This window comes from Mastigoproctus giganteus, chromosome 5, assembly GCF_048544385.1.
Source record: "Mastigoproctus giganteus isolate SK-2022 chromosome 5, ASM4854438v1, whole genome shotgun sequence".
In the NCBI taxonomy this organism is placed as follows: Eukaryota; Metazoa; Arthropoda; class Arachnida; order Uropygi; family Thelyphonidae; genus Mastigoproctus; species Mastigoproctus giganteus.
In genome coordinates, this window is record NC_143579.1 from 12,554,174 (window position 1) to 12,566,606 (window position 12,433).

General features: G+C 35.0%; 1 protein-coding gene across 1 annotated transcript in view; it reads right to left on the reverse strand.

The window, feature by feature from the left end:
* Positions 1–4,223: 4,223 nt before the first annotated feature.
* The window catches only part of LOC150085177 (WAP four-disulfide core domain protein 1-like), a 95,700-nt gene continuing 87,490 nt past the window's right edge, over positions 4,224–12,433 (reverse strand). Inside the window, exons 7-8 of the mRNA XM_090373069.1 lie at positions 9,315–9,399; positions 4,224–4,404 (exon numbers count right to left, since the gene is read on the reverse strand). Coding sequence (XP_090229195.1) covers positions 4,362–4,404; positions 9,315–9,399 — 128 coding nt within the window. The 3' untranslated portion in view covers positions 4,224–4,361. The remainder of the gene's footprint in view (positions 4,405–9,314; positions 9,400–12,433) is intronic.

Here is a 12,433-nt window from a genome sequence, read left to right on the forward strand (position 1 = left end):
TCTAACAGGGAGCTTAATGATTTTGAATAACTGAGAACAAAATGGAGGAAAAATTATTGAAGTTAAACATAAAAAAGGCATCTGGGGTGGATGGGATCTATCCTGTTATATTAAAGGAAGTAAGCAAACCCTTAGCCACAATTATGAGAGCATCCTTGGACTCAGGGGAAGTCGTCACAGACTGGAGATGTGCAAATTTATCCCTAATTCACAAAGGAGGATCAGAGGGTAATTAGAGACCTGTAATTAGAGACCTGTTAGTTTAACTTCTGTTCCGAAGTAAATAATGCAGTCACTGATTAAAGAAGTATTGCTGGATCATCTAGACAAGAATGCAGTAATAACTCAGGCACAGCATGGGTTTGTTAAGAGAAAGTCTTGTCTGACAAATTTGATTGAATATTATGATGTGGTTACAGGGGAACTGAATGCAAAAAATAATTTTGATATCATATACAGTGGGGCCTCAACTTACCAGGACATCAACATCCGATACACACATGAACCAATATATCTTTCATACAATCATTTATTTTAAGGACCAATGATATTTGCAGGTACCGACAGCTTTCTGATATAGCTGGAACAATACATGGGTGGAAATTTTCAGATGCGTAGTGCACGGAACATCACTCATACAATTGTTCTCAACCAATTAGTATCTCTTTTATTGTTCAACGCATGGCATGCAGAACATCACTCGTACGTTTATTTCAGATCTATGATGATCTGAAATTTAAAGTTCCATCAACCCGTGGCAGTGCTGTGCACTTTGAAGGCTTTAAAGCCAGCAGAGGCTGGTTTGAGTGCTCCAAAAAAAAAAAAAAAGGGTGAATTTCACAAATTCCAGTCAATATCTGGGAAATTAAAACACCCATTATAAGACTCTCTGATTTACTGGCCAACTCTATTTCCCTGTACAGTTTCTTAATATACTCATCAGAGTCATTAAGCCTATAACACACTCCTACTCAATTTTGATCACCCAATGCTTATGTCACACCAAACTGACTCGATACTGCACTGTCCAGTGATGTTGACTGGCTTCACTTCCTTGGATTTTCTGTTTCTTAACTAATAGCATAAACCCTCCTCCCTTCCTATCCTGTGTATCCTTCCTATGCATTGTACTCCCCAAATTCCAGGTTCTGCATTCCTTATATCTATGTGACACCACGTCTCTGATATCCCAACAATATCTGCCTTATGTTTTGAGCAACACCTCAAATTCATTTACCAAACTCCTAGCATTGATGTACATGCACTTGTTCCTATTCTTAACTACCCTAACACAACCCGTGTTTACTTGTACCGCAATGACTCCCAGCAGTCTCTGAAATACCCTGCATCTTGTTTTCCAGGCTGCTGCTCATTCCAATAGAAGCAGTGCAAGAATCACTTTCACCTCTGCCAGTGGCTACTGTTAATCTATTAGTCCTTGTATCCCCCCAAGCTAGCAGTTTTCCAATCCACCTAACACTGCCTCAATAGCATCAGCAAATATCCTTGCACCCTTTCTATTTAAGTGTATCCCATCCCTGTAGAAGCAGTCTCTCCTGTTAACAAGTACAGACCAGGCTGAAAAAAAAAAATTCTACCCCTTGAGCCTTGCACAATCTTTCCAGGGCCGAATTGATCGACAAGGCTCTCGTCATATACTCCCTTCTATTGTGTCTAGGCAGAATTGCAGACACTTTCAAATTCAATCCTAATTTACAGCTTTTTTTTTTTTTCCCCAACAGTGACCTGTATTTGTTAAGTAATTCTGCCGGTCTCCTACTCTTAATATCATTAATGCCAACATGTACAACAATATCACCTTTTGTGCCTTTAAACAGTCACTTCAAAATTGTTCTGCTTCACAGCAAACAACTCAATGGATCTCTTTTTGAACCTTTCAGTATACCCCACTTGAATTCTTGTTATAAAATGAATTTCTCACTGCCTGTCCTTCATACTCAATGCTTACTTGGTAGTCCTCGGTTCAATTTCCTTCAAGTATTAAAGGAAATAATCACAACTTTGATTTTACACTTAAGCCATCTATGTGTAAGAAATTGCTCTTTACTTTGTTTTTGTTAATCCAAGTTTTTGTATATATTTTAGTAAATTAATAAGAGGAGTTTACCTCAATATAGTACGTGGAACACTTCCGTATGATACCCTCCAGAAATTAAAACGGAAAAAACGAAAAAAATCAACAACTTACCAGTACATTAAAGTAAAATATAAATAATTAAAGTAAAATATAAATAATTAAATAATCAATTTAACACAATTCAAAATCAATTCAAAACAATTAAAATTTAAATTAACGCAATTAAAAGAATCTAACGAAAATATTCAAAACGATTTTCCTTCCTGAAGCTGACAATGCTTTTCGACCGACTGTCGTGATCACAGGAATGAAAATTACCGAATCAGGCTAAACCTGCAACTTAAATAGTGATTATGTGTCTTCGCGCATGCGCGTAAAGGTCCACGCATCGGAGATCAAATATGGCCGCCGAACATTAACAGAATTCTCGTGTAATTTAATTTCAACGGTTTCTGCAATTAATAGTCGCGTATAATTACATTGAACGTTAAGTTCAACGTTAACTTAACGTTGATCTCCGATGCGTGGACCTTTACACGCATGCGCGAAGACACATAATCACTATTTAAGTTGCAGGTTTAGCCTGATTCGGTAATTTTCATTCCTGTGATCACGACAGTCGGTCGAAAAGCATTGTCAGCTTCAGGAAGGAAAATCGTTTTGAATATTTTCGTTAGATTCTTTTAATTGCGTTAATTTGAATTTTAATTGTTTTGAATTGTGTTAAATTGATTATTTATATTTTACTTTAATTATTTATATTTTACTTTAATGTACCGGTAAGTTGTTGATTTTTTCGTTTTTTCCGTTTTAATTTCTGGAGGGTATCATACGGAAGTGTTCCACGTACTATATTGAGGTAAACTCCTCTTATTAATTTACTAATATTATTATCAACGTAGAACATATTGAGTATTACAGCTCTGATTCATACTATCTAATGTATATATTTTAATACCAGTGATTGTTCTGTATTGATTCTCTGTAACTAATCTCCCAATGATGACTTATAACACCACTTCTTGTCACTTATTTATGACTTGCAAAACATCTGTTTATACCTATTCTGGTTATTACTTGAATTTTATGATTTTTGGTTGATTTTTAAAATTTTTTTTCTTTAATTTGGAGTCTAAGTGTCCCAGTTAATCCAATCCTGGTAAATCGAGAGTCTGCTGCAAAATAAATTAAACTGTCCTGTCTAAGACGATTGTAGTCACCTTTATGAAGCCCAACCACTCTTTACCCTCAAATAGTAGTTACATCTTTAAAAAGTGTACCCCACATCAATGATGTGTATCTCCTGACAAAGTTTCTTCCAAGTATATGTGTGTTAGAGTAATAAATACAATAAACATGTGGAGGTTAGTGCCATTATTCCTGTTTCACAAAGTTAAGAATTCATGTGGCTGTGGCTAAGTATTGAAATTTTGGGTAAAAAGTTTTCCTATAAAATTCGACCCTAAAGGGATGTGGATCCATTATAATGGATCCACATCCTTGGACATCAGGACTGAAAAGGAACAGGAATGGGCAGTATGTCGAAGCTTTTTATAATAGGTCATCTGATACTGAAATAGAATTTTATTCTACAGATGTGGATTCTGAATCTCATTCAAATGCATCTGTTCATGTTAGAATGCTACAAAGAACAGATGGCTGTGTTACTTAGAGTGATGATTCTTCATAGATGAAATCTATTTACTAAGAATGCTGTGCCTACTTTTTCCAGCATCCCAAGGTATACTGGGAGGATCCTCACAAATATAAGCAGCAGCAAACATGTTAGTTTTATCTTGAAAGTATTGTAAATTTTTAATTACTGTATTACTTGGGTATAGAAGGACACTGCTTTAATCCAGTAAGCACAAATATAAATATACACATCTTAAAAAAATAAAATTATATATACATACATTTATATGTACAAGGGTAGATGCATTATTTACACCTGTAGTCTCATTCAATGATCTAATGAACTGAAGGAGTTAGTCTGATTTATCCTTTAAAATATTTATAACTGGTTTAGACAATTTAATTTCATAAATAATATTTTCAAACCTTTAAAGAAATTACAATTTTCTTTTGAAAAAAAAAATTAAGAAAATACACACAAGCCCATCACAATAAGGTATTTCATGAAATGTGCAGTCTTTTCATTGCACCATGTATGAGATTGTCTTGATAAATAAGCATGACTCACTGTTGGCTGCACTTATTCCTCAATACTAACACTATTTACATAACAGATAGTAGAATTTCTTCATAGTGAAACTTGACATTCTACAGACCCTTCAATACAAAAGCTACAAAAAAAAAAATTGCAGAAACTGTTAATAAATTGAAATTTTCAAAGTAAGGAGCAATGCAGAGCTATAAAAAATAAGTATCCCCTAACAATTGTGAGGGATAAGGACAGACTCATGATCAGCAAATACTTGAAGTAATAAGAAAAGGGAGGGGTTAGAATTGTTCTGGCAGGTAGATAATATAGAAAGGAGTTTTACACAATAGAAACAGAAATAATTACTAATTTTTATAAAGTGTAAGTATTTATATGCATAGGCCATCACATACATAGATGGTAGACGATACTAGTGGAGATAGAAAGCTGACTTTATGATTGAATGTGTACTTAATGTGTAATTGCAAGCAGCATATTTCTTTCTAATTAGAGGTGCTGAAAGGGATCAGTTTTCTTTTTGTAGTAGTAGTTTCCACATGTAGTGGATTTCTTAAACATCTGCTTTTCAAAGACATTTTCAGGCAAAAAAAAGCATGTTTTTTTTTTTTTCCTGAAATGTCTGAGAGTGGCACGAGGCAAAACCCAAGCTATAAGGTGGCTAGAGTTTGTCCTAACAATGCACTTCTTATAGCAGTTAGTGCCTCTCATGAAACATGCAATCTACCTCCACAAGAAGGAGCAGTCCTTAAAATGCCTTTACTACCTGAACCATAATTCTCTACTTAATGCATCCAGTCTAGCTTGCTGAATGAGCTCCAGAACCTTTAGCCATTACGTTTCCTCAGCTTCATAATTCAATTTCACATCTTCACTAAAACAAAGTATCATTTGCATCTGTTATAGCAAAATATCTCTTCCCTTCTGTATAACTACAAAAAACCATATTTTAATGGAAACTTGAATACAATCCCATGTTGTGCAACTGCACCTCTTACAACGTGAATATTTATGAGGGACTGCAGTGTGGATATTATAAAGGGCAGTCTGAGAACTTCAATTGCCCCTCATTATCTTTTTAGAGTTCTGTATAAAAAGGTAATACAACTTCAGGTTTTTTTTTTTTTTTTTTTTTATGGTTAGATTGGTTTCCTAGAGGATTTACCAATAATTCTGGAAATAATTTCATTGATCATTTTCAAAATTTCTGCTATTTAAACCATTAATTGTGATTCCATATTCTCTACTTTGTCTTCCTTTCCCTGTTGTGAAAAAGTTTGTGTGAATCATACATTGGTGTTTCGGTTGAAGAATTTGGTTAATTGCTTACACATTCTGATTACAATTTCTCTCAGCAACAATTTTTGTTAATTTTGACTTTGTCTCAATGACCTTTTAATGCCCTCTAACTATCAGAATGCCAAATTTTGTTGTTACTCTGATTTTGCTTCCTTATATGGTTGTTAAAATATGCTAAAATCTTTCCTGCAATCCTGAGCATCAGATTCATTTACTACCAAAGTATGGCTGGAGAGCCAGTTTTTATAATACAGGTAACCCTCGTATAACACTGTTATTAGGTTCCTATAAAATGTTGTGTTGCGTGAAACCGTGTTATACAGGACTAAGAAAAAGTACAAAAAGGGGATTACATTTCAAAAGCTAACAAAAATACACTATTTCATTAACAAAACACACCATTCTAGATTTCATGTATCTTCTGCTTTCTTTAAAAAATCAATAATCTGGGTTTGTTTGCTTTTGCTTGATAAATCTTTGTGAAATTCTTCGTAGGAAACTAAGCATTTTAGAAGCTCCTTGGGCTCCTTTCATTCAAGAATCTGCATTCAAAAAATAAGATTCTAATTGCTCGGCTAACATTATGCCTTCCCCTGTGCTCGGAGGCCTGTGTAGCCCAGTGGTCAGGAGCGAGAGTGCATAGCACGTGTTCCTTGAGTGGACCGGGGTTCAAGCCCATGACTACTAAATACAATAAATATTTGTATTGACGATTTATTGTAAACTCTACTGACTTGGTTGTCAAAATTTAGTGCAAAATTTGGAAGTTTAGAATCTGTGCTATCATCCTCTGAATTGATTTGGTTTTACTTCCGATGCCATTTCCACGAAATCCGTTTTGCCAGCCTCTTTTAATATCAGTAATTCTTGAACATCTTCAGTAATCATATCTTTTTTAAATTTTTTTAGCAGATAAGCGACTAAGGCCATGTTACTCTGTGTACATTGTCTATAAATTGTGTGTGTCTTGAGGTCCATTTTCTGTTTGACTGGACGAAAAACCCAAGTTTCCAGGAGAAAAAAAACCATGCTACCCTCATGTGCACCTGAGTAACTCAGCCACGTCATGAAAAAGACCCATAAAAATCCTCCCCTCATCAACGGGATTTGATCTTGGGTCTTTTCTATCTGGTGTGGGGAGAAGGGCGATTCTGTCAACTGTGCTACCCATGAGGGCTTCAGTAGTCATATCATCAAAACCTTCTCCTCCTAGCAACGTAGCAAGTTCTGTTGCACCAATTCAGTTTTCTGCCAGTTCGACCACATTTCCTGAGTGCAGACCACAACTGAGAAATGTTTCCATGCCTCCAACAGATTGGAATCAATTTTTTCCAAAATCCATTGTAACAATTTTCTGATGTATGTTTTAAAGGTGGATAATGCCTTTAACGGTTGAATGAAAGAAGTTGTATTAACCCAGTACAACTGTGGTGGTAGGAACATAACTTCAATGTTTGAATGACAAATCTTTTGGATGGCCTATCAATTCAATAGTAATAAAACTTTGAAATCTAGATTTTTTTCCACAAGTTCAATAGCACAGAACGTAACATGGGAATTTCTCAATAATTTTTTTTTGACTAGCGAGTCAATAGCAGGGATTCAAAAAGAGTGGAAATGTTGAAAAATTACATCCAACATAATAGCAGCATTTCCCCTGCACAAAAGCTCAAAAATACCCTGTTATGCTAGGTTTACTGAAATTCTCTAACCGTGTTAGAGCAAAACCTTGTTATATAAGTACAGTGTTGTGCAGGATTGCCGCAATTTATCAATTGTGTTAGAGCAAAACCGTGTTGTGGCAGTATCGTGTTATGCAGGGGTTGCCTGTAACTTAATAATAAAATTAAACCAATAAGCCAGGCAGCACTGCAGCCAAACAAAACAGTATTTTCAAGAATAAGGCAAAGTAAATCTAAAGGCAAATGAATTTACAAAACAATTTACTGCTTATGTGGGAGAGTATCTCATGACTTCAGAATCTTTCTACTTCATGGAACCACTGTACAGTAGGTATTTAAAAATAACTTTTATCATTTTTTTCACATTAAATGTTATTTTACAGCATCAGTTGTCATGCAGTATTCTTATTTCTTTATTAAAAATAATTATATGTATATATAACATGTCCCTATATATACACAATACATTTTCTGAATTTTACAGAAAGGAAATAATAAATAGGTATTTAATGAACATATAAAGAAAAAAGGAGTTTTACCAATGAAGTAATTTTCTGAATATTAACTCTCTGCAACACCTGGTTGATTAATCTTCTGTTGCTAAGGCATCTGACAGTTACCACTTTTTTTTAAGTCTTTTTATTATTTTTTTTTTATTTGTAAATAAAACCAGATCCTACCAAGTATCTTTGCCTGCCAATATTCTCCAACTGATTATACAGTATTTTCTGTTTTTGTTTTGATGTATTATGAATTACGAGACATTAAATTTTTAGATGTTAAGTGAGCAAAAGCATCTATCTTTCTTCTAAGCAACTGGCACCCTCACATGTGGCACCTGCAAGATGCCAGCAATAGTTGTCTAATCTTACTGTAGCACTTTAATATTGTTGGCTAAACTTGAAAAAAAAAAAAAAAATACAGGTGCTGACGTGGCATCTGGCAGACAACACGTGAGCATCTGAGTTTCAATTTGGGTGATTAGTGACCTTAAATTCTAAAAAAATGCAATAAATATTCTATTACTGGTTCCTCTCATTTTTCAATTTGGTTTAAAAAAAATCAAAATTACTATTTTCAATTCAGCAAAAAGCTAAAAATTAATTTCTTTTAATTAAAACAAAAAAGAGAGTAGCACAGATGCCACATAAGTGTCCTTGTTAAAATCGAGGGTGCGAGTGACAAAACATTAATAGTGAAACTGGGAAGTAGCAAGGAATTAGCATAATTGGAAGTAAAAAATGAAAATGTGAATAAGCAAAATCATAATTAGAGTCAATGGTCTCAATTAGTAAGGGATACCTGTATATGAAATTACAATTTCTTTATAATACCATGATTCCATGAAGAAAGTATTATCTTCTTTCGTGGTTTTATTCTTTAATAGATATGCAACTTGCCTTAAGTTGTCCCTACTAAACTAAATAAACACTATTTTAAGAAAACAGGGGTGCCAAATATAATGTGTCTTAAAAGTATGTGCAAAAAAAAATTCCGAGATGTATTTAGAGTCCACAATAAATTCTGTCTATAATGTGCAATTCTGATTGTTTATGGAACGTGTCTGTTTAATTTTTAAAAAAATAGTTGTGGAGTTCTGAATGACAAAAAATAATAAAGCTAATATAATAAGAATGAGCAGACATTTACCAATTATGAGTAAAAATTTTATGGAGGTGCATCTGCTCATTCCCATTTTAACCATTCAAAACTCCATAGCTATTTTTTAAATTTTGAACAGCAACAGCTCCATAACCATTTAAAATCTGACACATTTGATTTTTTTTCCTTTTGTTATTCAGGAACCTAGAATATCACCCAAAATTTTTTTTTTGCATATTTTTTCCGACATATTGTAGTATATAATAACATACTAGCTGTTAGTATAAATATTGGTAGTATATTGCCATTTGGCAGTGTCATTTATCTGCTACCTCATCAAAAAGCAGATTGATACATTGATTTAGCATTAGCAGTGCATCATTTGTGATTTGAGGGTTCCCATCAGAATTAAAAGTTTGGGAAAAACGATTAAATATTAAAACTTGCTTACCAATCTACAACATAGCTACGGAGGAGAAAATCTTGCATATGCTTATATTGTTCTCCAGTTAGAGCACATCCTCCAGGAAGATAAACTGTAACAGTGTAATTAACAGTTTAAAGATAGCTAAACATAAAATCAAAGTTAATGGTACAAAATACTGAATTTAGTTAAATGTTCCAGTAACAGTTAAAAGATGCCAGCAACAGTTGGCATCTTGCAGAACAATTTAAGTAATTGTACAGAGAAACAGAGTAGGCCAGTAAATCAGAGTGTCTTATAATGGGGGATTTTAACTTTTCACATATTGACTGAAACTTGTGGGTTGGTCACTCACATGTTAGAAAGACTTGTGGATTTATTGGATGATTTTTTTTCTACATCAAAATGTTAGAGAGACAACAAGAGGGAGTAATATTCTTGATATGATTATCAGCAGTGATTATTCATGCTTTAGGAATCTGCAGATAAAAGAACCACTAGGTAGCAGAGTCCCCCAGGGTTCAGTCCATTTTCTGTATTTATTAATGATATTGATGATGGTATATCAGGCTTAATGTCCAAGTTTACAGACAATATGAAGGTCAGAAGGGTTGTTAATGACACTACACTACTGCAACAGGATCTAGAAAAGTTGAGCAGATGGGCTGAGAGGTGGGAACTGAAGTTTAACTTTGACAAATGTAAAGTACTTCATATGGGAAGCAGTAACCCCAGAGTAATGCATCAACTTTATGGTAGTACATTGACAATGGTAGAGAATGAAAAGGATCTGGGGTAATTGTGCAGGGAGATATGAAGTTTTCTGAGCAGTGCAGACGGGCTGCAAGAGTAGCTCATGGTGTCTTGTCAATAATATACAAGAATTTTTCTAGCAGGGATAAGGAGGTAATTATTCCCTTGTATAAGGCAATAAGGCCACACCTTGAGTACTGTATACAGGTCTGGAGGCCTCATTTTAAGAAGGATGTAGAGCTGTTGGAACTAGTACAGAGAAGGGCAACAAGATTAGTGAATGGAACAAAGGGTTGCTCTTACGAAGAAAGAGCTAAGTTTTGCAAATTACAGTGTCTGGAGACTAGGCACTTGCAAGGTGACCTGATTGAGGTGTATAAACCCTTGAATGGTTTTAGTATGCTCAATGCTGATGGGATTTTTCCCCTTGCTCAGAATAACTGCCCAAGAGAGCATAAATTCAAACTGATGAAAGACAGTTGTATGATAGATGTGTGGAAGTTTGCCTTTAGCCAGCAGGTGGTTGATTGCTGGAACAAAACTTCCATCTGTCATTGTGGAAGTTGATAGCTTAAATAGATTCAAGGCAGAACTAAACAAACATTTGGAGTAAGTGGATGGGTGTGAAATGTGGGTTTTTTTTTTTTTTTTTTGGCTGATGCTATATAAGCTTGCTTTCTTGCATCATGTGCCTTTACTAATGCTAATGACAACAAGTCACTGTATTAACTTTTGCAGTCAACTATCAGAGGATGCTGTGGTCTCTCCACTGACAGCAACTGCACTTGAGCATGTGCTCTTTAGAAAGAACTAATTGTTCTTAAGTTATGTTTCCAATTGGAAGTTTCTTTCTGATCTAATGCTTAGCTGCTCATCTAACTTTGATACATCTATTTGCTGCTTGACCCAAGGATGCTAATACTGGCTATGTGATGACAGAACCAGTAAGTTCCAAAACTTGTCTCACAATTTAATGCATTATGATTTTCCTAATGGGTGATGTTATCCCATTAAAAACAATAATAGTTACTTTAGGTTGGCTATGTTAAACAGTTATAATAGTACAAGATAGCCATACAATGCAACAAGCCAAAGGCTTTTGCTGCACTGATCGAGGAGAAAAAAAAAAAAAAAACATGAGTATATAAGAAAATACAAATTATTTGCTTCCCTTTGAATTTATTCAAACTTGCTGGCCAAAAGAAAACTTCCTGCAATCTAGTCTAAACCTCTTGGCCTGTAATTTGAATTTATGCCCACAAGTTCTGGCATTCTCTATAGCAATGAAAATTGTCTCCACACATTTTGCTCTCGCACTCTCTCTCTCTCTCTCTCTCTCTCTCATTCAGAAAAAAAAAAATTTTTTTTTTGGATGCTGCAGCATAAGCCTTGGGCTTCCTTGCATCTTATAGATAATAATAATTTGGGTAACTTTCCTCTTCATTATGATTGTGGGGCTTATTCTGCCAGTAGTCCTAAGGGAATGGCAGTGCTTTTAGTTACGAATTTTGCAATATTGCATAAGTTATTTAATGATGATTTTTTTTAGCAACTTACTTTCATTTTTCTGCTGAGTTTAAAGCAGCAAGTTCTTGGGGAAGGGGGAAGGAAAAGATAAAATGCCACTTAAAACATATCCATTTAAGATGCTGACTTATCTCTTTATACTCTTTCCATGAACTTTTTTAAATTCAGCAGTAAACATGGAGATAAGTTAATAAAAAAAAGAAGCTTAACCAAAGCATTAAGCAACCTGTTGGGTTTTAGATGCATCGGTGACTTAGACCATATATATTATGTCTGTAAATTATTATTATTAGCCATAGTGTGCAAGGAAGCCTGAGGCTTATGCCGCACCAGCCAAAAAAAAAAAAATTCCCCTGTTACCCTGAGAGAGAGAGAGAGAAGTAGATGGGAATCACCGAGAAAGCAAGAAAGAGAAGAATGATATCGAGCTGAGGACCCTGGATTTGCCAAGCCCATACTTACCAGGTGAGAGCTCCTGGGGTGAATGATAGTGTTCTCTGGTCCACTGTCCATTTGCTCGTTTACTTGGCTTAACAGCTTAGTTTCCAGGAGAGGAGTATAATTTCATTCATTCTCATTCTCCTTTTCATTCTCCACCACTGTCTGCGGTACTACACTGACAGTGGTGGAGAATGAAAAGGACCTGGGGGTAATTGTGCAGGCAGATATGAAGTTCTCTGAGCAGTGCAGACGAGCTGCAAGAGTAGCTCATGGTGTCTTGTTAATGATATACAGGAATTTTTCTAGCAGGGATAAGGAGGTGATTATTCCCTTGTATAAGGCAATGGTTAGGCCACATCTTGAGTACTGTATACAGGTCTGGAGGCCTCATTTCAAGAAGGATGTAGAACTGCTGGAACGGGTAC